We start from the raw sequence: 12,592 nt of genomic DNA on the forward strand, positions 1-12,592 counted from the left end.
TCTACGGAATTGTGACCTACTAGGATCCTCTCTTCCAGATAATAAATCATGATGCAATCAACATGCAGCTGTAATTGCTTCTTCTCATAAAACCATAAAAACATAGGCTTATTTGACATATTTACACCCTATTAGCAACACCACAAATGAAGCTGAATGTGACTTGTACAACTCCAACAAAGCTGCTCAATGTCAAGCAGATTAAACACAACTCCACGTTCCAGTAGACAAAGGAGATTCCATTCTGGAGAAGACTTTAAAAAGTCTCTATTAGCATTTGAATGACAATTACACAAATTAGTGTTCCTCTAGCCCAGGGGTGCCCAAACCCCAGCCCTGGGGCCACACGTGGCACTCGAGGACTCCTAATCAGGCCCTCAGGGAGCCTCCAGTCTCCAATGAGACTCTGGCCCTCCAGAGACTTGCTGGAGCCCACACTGGCCCAGCACAGCTGCTCTCAGTGTGAAGGCCAACTGTTCGACCTCTCACATGAGCTGTGGAACAAGGGCTTGCTGTTTGACATCTGTGATGCAGCAGCAGCAGCAAAGGAAAGGCTGGCCTTGCTTTGTGCAAGGCCTTTTATAGGCCTTGAGCTATTGCAAGACCTTCATTCATTAATAAAGTTCCATCTCTAATATATTCATTTATGTAAATTTATTCAAATTTTAAATGTAAATTCTTTTTTTTCCTGGCCCTCCTGGCACAGTGTCAGAGAGATGATGTGGCCCTCCTGCCAAAAAGTTTGGACACCCCTGCTCTAGCCCACCATTACTACACACAGACAGTTAAGTTTCAGGTAGCCATCCTTTATCTGAAGAGTTGCTACCTGTATAAGTGTAGATTGTCTGCACCTACAGACTGGTAGTATATGTGAACTAATGATTATCATTGGTTACACTGCCTAAGGCGTAACCTAGGTCCTGACCTAGGATTCAAAACCAGCATTTGAATACAGTTGCAGGTAATGTTTTAGGAGTAGAGTCCAGTTACTCTCATTGAAGATGTAACACCAAACAAGAGATAAGGGTGACAAGGAAAGGGTGTTCAAGAGGAGAAAGACTGGCAGTGGCAGGAAGAACCTGAGTTTTATGGTGACTCCAGCAGCTGCTGTTTCTGGGTAAGTCAGAACCTCTTCCCTTTTTTTTTTCTTTAGCTACGGTGGCACAAACCTAGAAGTTCTGTCACTGCAGTTCTATCGCCACCGGTGGTGGCCACTCCACTTAAAGGGGAATTAGGGGTTTCCAGTTGCCCTAGGGGGTCGTGACTTCCTAGTTAGGAAACACTGGTATAGAAGAGGGAATTTTGGCAGATGTAGCCTTTTAAACCCTTCTATGCTGAACTGCACCTGCCAAAATTCCCTCTTCTATACAATGCTTAAAGGTATAGGCACTCTGTCCTCCACTGCATCTGGTCACCCTGGCAAAAAAAAAACCTGACATCTGTACCTTTGGGAAAAGTATGTTGTCTAACTGAGATGGATATTTAAGAACTGAAATTAAACTGAGCCACATACATATCTCATTTCAACTGAGGAATTACTAAAACTCTGAAAAACCTGACCACTTTAACTTTCAACTCCTGCACGCTAGCAGGAAATACGGTGATACTGCAAGTTCCCGGTGCTGACTTGTTCATTCAGTTTGTTAATTCTGCATGACTGACAGTCTCATAAACAAATGAAACAAACTGTAAGGCCTGAACTGTACATTTTTTTCAAGAGATAATAAAATAAAGGCAACAGTAGCATACTATTGATCAGATAAATCAGTGGACCAAATCCTGTACTGTGCAATGATCAATTGAAGGGCTGGCCTTTAAGCAGTAATTAGCAGGGATTATGTTGCAATAGAATACCTGGAAATAAAGGAACAGATGTTAGACAACCATATATATGTATACTACATGATTTCATTAGCATCCAGGTTGCTATGCTGAATGCTGAACAGTGACAGGGTATCCATTTAAATTAAAGTTACATTTACAGCTGCACTGACAACAAAATACTAGAAGGACAAAGTTTTATTGATGCTTCTGTCATATTATCATCTTCAAATCTGCATTCTGTCAACGGCAAACTGAAATAATTAAATATAAACAAAGTAACTGTGTCCCTGTTCAGGTGTCACATTCCCACCCAACAAAACCAGCTGTGGAAATCAGCTATGACTTTGAGCACACACTATTTGCTGGTGTATAGTCCATTTCACAGAAAACTGTTTTGGATTGTTAAGTGTAAATGATGCTGTGGCATCTAAACCCTAATCTGAATATATGGTACAATGCAAGACTGAAAGTCAAGATCAAACCATGGTTTGCAATCCTAGTTGGTAGGCGACATAAATACTCAAACCATAGTTTCCTGGTTCAGATATCGCACAATACAGGTCATATCTAGACCTGGCCCCGAAACACTTGTGCATACGTATATGGAAGATCTACTGAATTTTAGTCAGAAAATGATAAAGGTTTGCCCACCTTACTTGTCATAAAAATAAAAATATTCTCAAATCATAAGAAAGAGTCTATGCTTTAGCACTACTGTGCATGTCTCTAAAATTTTATAGACAACTTTGTAAGTGTAAATATTTGTACATAACACTACTCCTGAATGGCTGTGCTTCATAACTGTGAAATCCTTGATGACAGATAGTAGCGGTTTATTATGAACCACTTGGGGAGGAGAGGGAAGTTCATTTGGTTCATTTGCACTCATGCACAATGGACTGGTTGACACATACACTTCTTGTATACAGCCTACTTGTCTGGAGAAGACAAACTCTTAAGAATAAAGAAACTGGCCACATCCTCTCCCATATGCAAATTTTGCTTTTCTCATAAAGTTTAACCAGGAAGAAAGTCCAATCTTCAGCCTCAAGTTCTTAGCATTTCAGACTGAGTAAAATAGCACTTACAGCACAATCCTACTGCATGCCTACTCAGAATTAAGTCCCATTGCATTCAATGGGCCTTACAGGAAAATGTGCATAGGTTTGCAGCCTTCACAGAGGAGCTATTTTACTTAAAATAGTGAAAGAACAGCACTTCTTGAAATAATTCTTAGTTTTGGGGGCATACAAAGGGCTGCAAGATTGTGCCAGCATACATCTTTGGAAGAAACCAATTGGCTATTTTCTTTCTGGAAAATAAGCACAACAAAACCAGAATATTCTGGGCAGAATTCAACATTTCCTAACTCCTCACTCAGAACAACCAGGGACCTTAATCATTGGGTTGGCTTCCAAACAAACATTCATTCCAGTCCATTTGATTTCTTTAGGATTTTGTTTGATGGAAAGCAGGTAAAATGGTACCTTTTGGTGGCCCAAAATCCAGGATCAGCTTCTAAATAGCTTTTTCTCTTCAACAGACATGGCAAAAAGCTCTAAACCAGTGTTTCTCCAACTGTGGGTTGGAACCTACTAGGTGGGTCATGATCCAATTTCAGGTGGGTGCCCATTCATTTCAATATTTTATGTTTAGTATATTAAACTTGATGCTACCATGGTATGTGACTGCATTTGGGGAAATGTTTCAGACCTGTATTTTTAACAGGCTACTATGTATATACTTTTAACAATGACAGTCAATGGGACTTACTCCTGGGTAAATTTGGGTAGAATTGCAGCCTAGAATTGTTAAAAATTTTCCTGCTTGATGATGTCACTTCTGGTCATGACATCACTTCCAGTGGGTCCTGACAGATTCTCATTCTAAAAAGTGGGTCCCAGTGCTTAAAGTTTGAGAATCACTGCTCTAAACAAAATATTGGTAGATAATCCTTACCAAAAATAAAAAATTAAATTCAAGATGCAGAATATGCAGAAAGAGAAACAGAAAGTGGCCCAGGATGATAGGAAAAGAAGTTATCCTGAAACAGCTGCAAAGGCAGCAGTTCTGCCCTCTAGTGGGCAAAGACCAGTAAAACAATACTCCAGGTACAGTACTTCACCATTAGTCTTGTTTCATTTGTTTACAGTTTGACCTATATGGAAGATTCATTACAGGTTAAACCACAATACCGTTAGACAAGCAAATCCATTCTCAGACAGGGAACAGTTCTAGATTACTGCAGAAGGGAGGGAAGGAAAGAAGCTATACGAAACCATCGTTACCCATCGTTACCCAAGCTGTAACCCTGCTCCACTGGAGAAAATGGGATGTTTGCCATTGCTTTCTTTGGGTTCAGGGTTCCACTTTGTCATGGATATGTACAGTTCAGGCCTAGTAGCATTGCAAGGCCTGAACCAAGCTAAAACAGTAACACAGAAGTGGCTTGCATTCCCTAGCTGCCAGGATTTACAATTCAATGGAAGGTGATAATGTAGCACCTAGGCAGCCAGAAAGACACCCATCAAGGATGGAATGCAGCTGCAGAGGGAAGAGCTGAGAGGGCAAGCTTCCAGCCCCACTTCCTGAGGACAGGGTCTTTGTTCCTTGTCTCTTGGTGAGAGAGGTGGTGGGTGCGCATCCGGCCCCGCCAGGACCATGTGGCCATAGGTAACTGGCCTGAGGATCTACAAAAGAAGCTGACCCAGGTGAGGGTTAGGAAATAATAGAGTTAGCCAGTTAGCTTTGTTGTTTTATGCTGATATGTTTCCTAGAAGTTTTTATGCCTCTAGCATTTGCTGCCTTTTGTAATCTTTTGTAACCCTATGTATTTAATAAAGTAGAAAATCTTTTCACCATGTTGGTTCATTGTCTGTTGGGGACAAAGGTTCAGAATCCTGCCTAGATCAGCAAGCTACCAAAAATCCTCATTGTGGACTAGAACTTGAGGACTGAGACTTTAAGTAAAGAAAGTGCTCAGTGCCTACAAGGGATATAGTTAAGCCTAGAGGGTCTCGGTTTCCTGGATTGAGGCACTGGCTCTTACAGGGTGGTGGCAGTACTACCGAACAGGGATCTCTGAGGGCTCCATGGTTCAGAACCAACAACTCTGAGCACCCCAAAACCCTGAGAGTGAGACCCAAGTGTACGACACACTTCAAGAGGCAATCTAATACAATGCTAATGCTGCTCAAAGGTTAATTTTTTTCCCCTCTCTTAGTCAATAGCACTTCATAGAATAACTATCATAGAATAACTATCAGCTATTCTAGCTATTCTAGCTATCAGCTATTTGAGTAAGGTAGTCTATGCCTCTGTTGTGGCTGACATTATTAAACATATTTACATGTATGAGAGCTAACTCACTGCTTTTGATGCAGAACAGCTGTGTTGTCCCAAACTAATTGGTTATCACTGATCAGTTAGCATAGATTAAGCTTTCTTAAATTTCCACAGAGCCTACCAATTGGAAAAGATTTATCAAGCACCAAAGCATATCACTTGATAACAGTTGGTCACACAATAATATTCCCCCCTCCCAAAAGTAGCATGATAGGGATATGCATACCTTCTGAATTTTTCTCTTGACCTCACCTAAAATTTTGCCCTAGAAACCCACTGAGGTAACCTGTAATTTCAAAGTTCCTACATTTCTAGACCAGGGGTGTCAAACATAAGGCCCACAGGCTCAATATAGCCCCTGGAAGCTGTTTATTTGACCCTCAGGCTCTCCCAGCACCACCATATGCTCTCAGCTGCTGAGCTGTGCTGAGGAGTCACTGATGAAGGGGTTGCCCACATGATATTTGGGCTCTCCCATATCTTGAAAATACGATCGGTTTTTGTCATAGGCAGCTAATGAGTTCCTATGTGAGAAAAAAGTGCTTATTTCCAGTTATTGCCTGCTTAATGACATCACTTCCTGCTTTATGACATCACTTCTGGTCCTCAGCAGACATCATGAATGCTGTTCAGCCCATTGAATGAAATAAGATTGACGCCCCTGTTCTAGACAGTCTCCTTCTTTCCTGGACCTTCCCAGTGTCTTTGAGAGAATCTGCACAGTGCCATAGTGATTCTGGAGACCCATATCAATTAATTACTCCATAACCGCCTCACCCAACAAATCTGTACAGGTAAAAAAAGAATGCTGTGCTATTTCTTATCTATCATTGGTTCACAGTGCCCAGTCTGAGATTAGAACATTAAAAGGGAAACTGTAGGTAAGAGTGTGATGTCATGGAACTATCTATACTCCACCAAGAATTCAAGAAGGGCTCCATGAACAAAATGAGAAATTGGCCCCCATTGGCCAAAAGTGTCCCCACAGCGCAGTTCTGAAGCCCAATTTAAGTACAATAGTAGGCAAGCCAGAGAAACCAGGAATGTAGTGCTGCATGAACAGACCCTACATCTTGTTTAACCTAGGTCCATTTGCTTTTGTTTGCAGTGATGTACTAGTGCACTAATACTGCATGGGTGCCTAGTATAAATAAAATCACCTTAAGCAAGTGGTTTCTTGCCCAGCTAGGCCTGTGTTTAAACCAGGCCTAAGCATTTCTGTACCAACCCATTAGTATTTAGCAATGGTATACCAGCAGCAAATAGAATTGGACATGATGCTGGCACTACGAGGACATGTGTCTGAGTTTAGGAATACAGGTCCAATCACTTCATTTGTCAGGTAAGATCTCCACGTGTCCATTAGGCAACTTTTCTCAAGTGGTTGTTTTCAACTTCTCTATGAACTCAGCAGCAGTCACTGTCTCTGGGTGCTTCGTGTAATATATTAACAAGAGCCTCTGCCTTAAAAAATAAGCCTCTAGAAAAATTACTGAAATTTTTGGAGATGAGTGTTGAGGTTTCTTGCAGGTGTGTGTACTGCAATTTCTATGTGCTTCCTGGCAAGGATTTAATTTTTTAGAGAAACAGCTTATTTATGAGAGCGGTTTCAGTTCCCACTGACTATGAATATTCAGTGCTAATTGCCACCCTCAGAGTCTTAGGAAGCTGTATAGACACCAAAGACACAAAGTTTCAACTGAACACAATATGCTGTTAGAAAGGAAAGTGATAAAAATGAAAGCTGTATCATTGTGATGCCACAAATGTCAGAGAATTTGGGTCCAAAATCCGAGAAAAAAAATCAAGCATTTACAGGGTAGCCTCTCGCTCAGCTCTGTCTTCTCAATTTCAATGTTCTCTCTGTGAGGTGGGGAGATCAACACCCTTCCCATACACCTGCAAAGCTGTAACAAGGATGAAGGAGATAAGGAATGGCCCTCCCACAACTTGACAATAAAACCAGTAATCAAATCATTTCTTTTTTAAATGTGTAGTATCAAAGTTGGAAAGATCTATTGAACTCCCAAGGTAAAAGAGAAGATCATTTTATCAAATCCATGCCTGACATGATTCTGGAAATTATTTGAAAACCTCCAAAAAGATTTTGCAACTTCTCTTATTCAGGTGCTCACATTTATTTATTGCATTGACCTACTCCTTCATTTTATTTTATTTCACTAGAAGCTTAAATGGGCCTGTCTAACAATCTCTCATCAGAATGCTGCTCTGACTGAGACCTACTTTGTTTTAACAATGTCACAGCCTCCTATGCCCTCAAACAATTCTCTGACCCTTTGGCAAACTGCCTGCAGACAATTATTCGCTTGGGGGGGGGGGGACAAACGACCCAAGCCTGAGAGCAAGAAAAGGAGATCTTTTGGAGGACAAGATCTTCTTCTGGATCTGATCAAGGCCACAGACTTAAGAGCAGTTGAGTTATCCCTTCAGATGCTGCAACCTGTGCCCAATTTTCTACTCACAACCAGGTGAAAACTTTAGGGGGAAAACAAATCTACCTATTGGATGCTGTACACGTCTAAATAGTGGTAATAGTTTTGTACAACCAAGCTATTACAAATGTCTTAGCCTAGAGTAAATCAGGGGGATGTAGTGTGTGCACATTTTTACCTGCAATTTTACTTGCAGGTTAGCATAAGCACACTGGCAGCAAGTCCATCGCAGGTTACAAGCCACGACGGTTATGTTCAACCTCCTGGTTTTAGAGGTAGGCTACCACAGAATGCCATGTGCAAGGCAGTGGCAACAGGATACAGGTGACTTGTTATCTTGTGTGCTCCCTGAGGCATCTGTGAGATGCAGGAAGTTGAACTAAATGGGCCTTTGGTCTGATCCAGCAGAGCTCTACTTATGTTCTTGTGCTCTTTGCCGAGTTCCCGGCCATCTGCAGTTTGGTCTGGAAAATATCGTGGAGAACTGCTGCTAGGTTAGGCAAAACTGAGCTAGATTGACCAATGATCTCAAACAGGAGAAGACAGCTTAATCTGTTCATAGCAATTTGGTAGAAGTGAATAAACCATCTTAAAAATATTAATATATACCATGTGAAATGTTAACCACCAAATATGAATCTTTGGTGTTTGGTGAATACTTCCAGAACTTAGTGACATTGGTGGTCGCACCAGGGGCTCACCCACTTGTTCTTCATCCACTGTGATATATGTCATCGCAATACCTTCCTTGCTTTCCACGTAGGACAAACAAGTCAATCTCAATATATAAGTATCCGCAAATCTGAGTATCTTTGTTTTGGTCTTAATCGAGACCACACATTTCTTGGTGGTGACAGATAAGCACATCCATGAGTATTGGTGGGAATCATCACTCTTCCTATCTTGCATATATTTGTGCTTTGCTTAGAAATAGGTCACAGACTGTCTACACCTCTTGCATTTCATGGTATTATTAACATTATTAACATTATTAACAGTATTTATACTGTTAATAATTTATATACCGCTTTTCAACTAAAAGTTCACAAAGCGGTTTACAGAGAAAAATCAAATAACTAAATGGCTCCCTGTCCCAAAAGGGCTCACAATCTAAAAAGATGCAAAAAGAACACCAGCATACCAACACTACAGTATGGTAGTTTTGCCATACTGTAAAAAAATCTGCCCTGCTATATTTTTTCCTCAGTACATATATATCTACCTGCCACTGAAGAATAAAATTTGAAGCATCTAATGAAGTGAACCTTACAAAAGCTGATGCCACAGTAAATCTGTTAGCCTTTCAGATGGTGCAGGTCTATTATTTTTGCTGCCATAAATCCACATAGATATCTCTCTGAAAGATCCCAGAGGGTACAACATTCCCTATAGCACATACCACCCCCAGCTGTGTGAAAAAAGCTCTTAAGAGGGAACAAACCTTTTGATCTAGGCTCCCGCAGAACCTCCTAAGCCTCTTGCTCCCCAAATTCTCTGTATCTCTCTCAAACACACACACTTACAGGCAGAAAATGAAAGGGAAAGAAACAATATTACTCTCTTTGAAAGAAACCTGAAACCTTATGTCACTTCCTAGGAAACAAAAGTTCCGTATTTACACGGAACTTTTATCAATATTATTTACACGGGATAGTATTTACACGGAACTTGTATTATCAATACAACTCTTGTTTGCCCCCTCGTAAGAAAAGGAAGCAAAAAGCTAGAAATAGATTCTAACTGGATCACCGCCTGTCTTCTTAAGGACATAGGAAAAAGCTTAGAGTAGATAAAAAAAAAAGAGTCTAAACTTAATGGCCAAAGAAGAGGGCTCCAAGATATTCTTCCCTTTTTTCAGGCACCCACGAAGGAAGATAAAGACAGTCACTGTCAATGGAGTGATTGACACAGACAGAGCAAAGGGTGTCTGTCCCAGAATGAAACTGGAGAGAAGCATTGTTTTGTGGTGCACAAATGTTAACACTTCATGTTCTAGAGATTCTTGGTCCAACAGGCAAGGCTCCTGTGTTTCTAACAGATGTGAGGCAAGCAAAAATGTAATTTTTTTTTTTAAAAAAAGGAAAAGAACTCCTTACCATGTGAAAGGGGTAAAGGTTTCACCTAGTGAACTTCTCCTTGTCACTCCACTCTGAAAGGCACAGCAGTCTTGCCAAAAAGTTAGCAAGCCTGAGGTGCAAGAGACAAATCCTGCTGCCCATTTTAAATGTGCAGGGACTAAGTGGCTGGGTCATAGGTACTGCTGTGCAACTTGAGAAAGCAAAGAAGGGAAAGCCAATGGAGTTGGGATGCTCTCCCTCTTTCCTCCAAAACTGTATCTGTCCTACACAGGAGAAGATGCTAAACTCCACTTTGTTTTCTCCATTGAACTTTCATTTCCCACAGAACAAAGGCTGCCCACAACTGAGCTTGACCTTTGTCTTTAACAGCTTCTCATCACAGGCAGAAATTCAACAGATACTTCTCCACCTGACTACAGCAAATGTTGCCAAAGATACACCCACTCAGCCACTGTCCAAAAGGCAAGGAACCATCTTTTTGACTGGAGTAGGGATTGACCTGCCCAAAGCAAGCACTTCCATTCACTCAAATCCTTGGAGTCACAGAGATGCAACAAAAGTCAACTCCCCTCCCAACCTAAGGACAGACCCACAGACCAACCTACACCATACAGCCCTTGCAACAAAACTAACTCCATTGTCTAACAAAAGCATGCCAGGAACAGAAAGAGGGAGCAACACTCCACCCAGGGGATGCCTTAAGAAGGTCCAGCCATAACAGCAATGATCACGGCACAACACATGGCTGGAGGAAGCAGGATGGAGGTCAGCTACTCAGGGTTTGACCCTGGTGTAGCTCAAAGGCACTGACAACATATGCCCTGGAAACATGTTTCCCTTATTTTAGTCAGACATTTGGGAGCTTGTTGTGGCTGCCCAGCAGCAACTGGAACTCTGCACATGTTCAAAAGCAATCTCCTAAACTGAGCCTCAGTTCTCCGGCAGCATCTGGAACTCTGCATATGCTCAAGAGCAATCTCCTAAACTGAGCCTCAGTTTTCCAGCAGCTTGTTGCGGCTGCCCACCCAGTAGCATCTGGAACTGGAACTCTGCACATGCTCAAAAGCACTCTCCTAAACCGAGCTTCCGTTCTCTGAGCGCTGAGCTTGAGGTGATGCCCTCCTCCTCCATCTCCTGTTGCTCGGGCAAGACCCACTCCCAACTTCTGACAACGCACCGAACCGACGGAGGTCGCAATCCTCTCTTTACGCGCCTCCCTGCGAGTAAATCCCGCTGGCACGTGATGGGACTTACTTCCGAGTAGACGCGCCTAGGCTGGCAGCCCCCCATTGAGCCCGAAGGGAGCGCTCGCCCCGAGTCCGTCCCCCCCAGCCCTGCAGTGCCCACTGGGCACCACTCTCTGTGGGTCTCTCCTGGCCCGCATCTCCCGCAGGGGCTCTCCTGGAGTCCTTACCGTGACTCCGCTTCGGCTTCAAGGTCTCGACGAGTTGCAGCCGGTCGGCTAAACAGTGCAAAAGTAGCAGGAGTCCCGTCGCCGCCGCGTTGGCTCCCCAGAGCCAGGCCATGCTAGCCACTCCCGGGCGCGCTGTCCCTGCGGTCTCTCCGGGCGCCGCTTGGGGTGGGGGGGAGGTGAACGGCGCGCAGCGGAGACTCGCAGCCCCCAGGCTCCCCCCAGCCCTTCAGTCACTTCGGAGCCCGATCCGGTCTCATGGAGCGCAGGAGAGGCGCCTGCTGCGCGCACCAGCCCCGATGGTCTCCCGCGCCAGCTCCCGTCGCCAGCAAGGCGAGCCGAGTCCAACAACAGAACAACTGGAAGGGCGTGTGAACAAGCGGGACCGAAATCGGAGCCCGCTGCTGCTGCGGAGAGCCAAACTCTTCCCGAACTGCAGGGCAGCGAGCGGGAAAGGATGGAAGGGGGGGGGAGGGAGACCCCACCAAGCTCCCACCCTATGGACTGGTCCCCAGGAAGGCAGGGGGAAGAGCGTCCCGACTGATGAGGATGGTGGTGGCGGCAGGTCTTCAATCCACACAACCAGACGAAACCAGCCGGGGAGTGTCCTCGCCACACATGCGTGTGTCCCCCCCCACTCCACCCACCCACCCCCAAGCGTAGATTCCTGCGGTGTGATGATCCCGTTGAGAAATCCAGTGGGTCGGCTAAGGATCTCAGAGGCAACACAAGCTCTCTGTGAGTCTGTGTGTGAGAGAGAGGGGGGGAGGACAGCTGTGTGAGTAAGTGAATGAGAGAAAGATGGGATGGCTGTGTGTGTGTGTGAGAGAGAGAGAGAGAGAGAAATGGGATGGTTTGGCGGGGGGGCAGGCAGGGGTCTTGCTCTTGCAACCCACCGATCCCACTTCTTCAAAGGGCCTGAACGCGCTTCTTCTCTGCCGCTGGCTGTAAAATGGGGATCCTCCACTGCCCAATCAAAAAGCTCCTCCCCCCCCCAAAAGGCCCCCCTCCCGACGCACACCTAGAGATGCAATTTGCAAGACATCCCGAGATGGTCTCCAGGCAGCAGCAGCAGCAGCAGCAGCTGCGAAGGCGGCGGAGGGGAAGCCCCGCGCTGCTGGCAGGCGCTGGGTGGGGAAAGAGTTTGGGGCTGCTGCTGCGAGGCGAGGTCGGCGCGGGCTCCCAGCAGGCTGCCCTCACTGGGGCAACGTGGGGCTCCTCCTTCCCCCACCTTCCCCTGCCGGAAGGGAGCTGCCCCCGTCGATGCACTTCCCTGGAGGAGCAGAGAAATGGGGAGGGGGAGTTAAAAAGCCAGAGCTGGCCGCGCCTCCTCTTCTTCCTCCTCCTGCTGCTGGTGGGGCTGGAAGGCGGTCAGCGCCCCAGTGCAAGTGCGCCTTCCGGTCCTGCTCCTGGGCGCCTGCAGCCTGCGCCGAAGGGAAGGCGAGCAGGAGAGACCCGCAGGAGCCCCGCCGGGACGGATC

At 44.8% G+C, this 12,592-nt stretch overlaps 1 protein-coding gene across 2 annotated transcripts in view; it reads right to left on the reverse strand.

Moving 5' to 3' along the window:
* PLXDC2 (plexin domain containing 2) overlaps positions 1-11,498 on the reverse strand; it is a 282,678-nt gene extending 271,180 nt beyond the window's left edge. For both annotated transcript variants that reach the window (XM_066626962.1, XM_066626961.1), the window contains exon 1: positions 11,115-11,498. In XM_066626962.1, coding sequence (XP_066483059.1) covers positions 11,115-11,226 — 112 coding nt within the window. In that variant the 5' untranslated portion in view covers positions 11,227-11,498. The remainder of the gene's footprint in view (positions 1-11,114) is intronic.
* Positions 11,499-12,592: the final 1,094 nt, after the last annotated feature.

This window comes from Tiliqua scincoides, chromosome 5, assembly GCF_035046505.1.
Source record: "Tiliqua scincoides isolate rTilSci1 chromosome 5, rTilSci1.hap2, whole genome shotgun sequence".
Lineage (NCBI taxonomy): Eukaryota > Metazoa > Chordata > Lepidosauria > Squamata > Scincidae > Tiliqua > Tiliqua scincoides.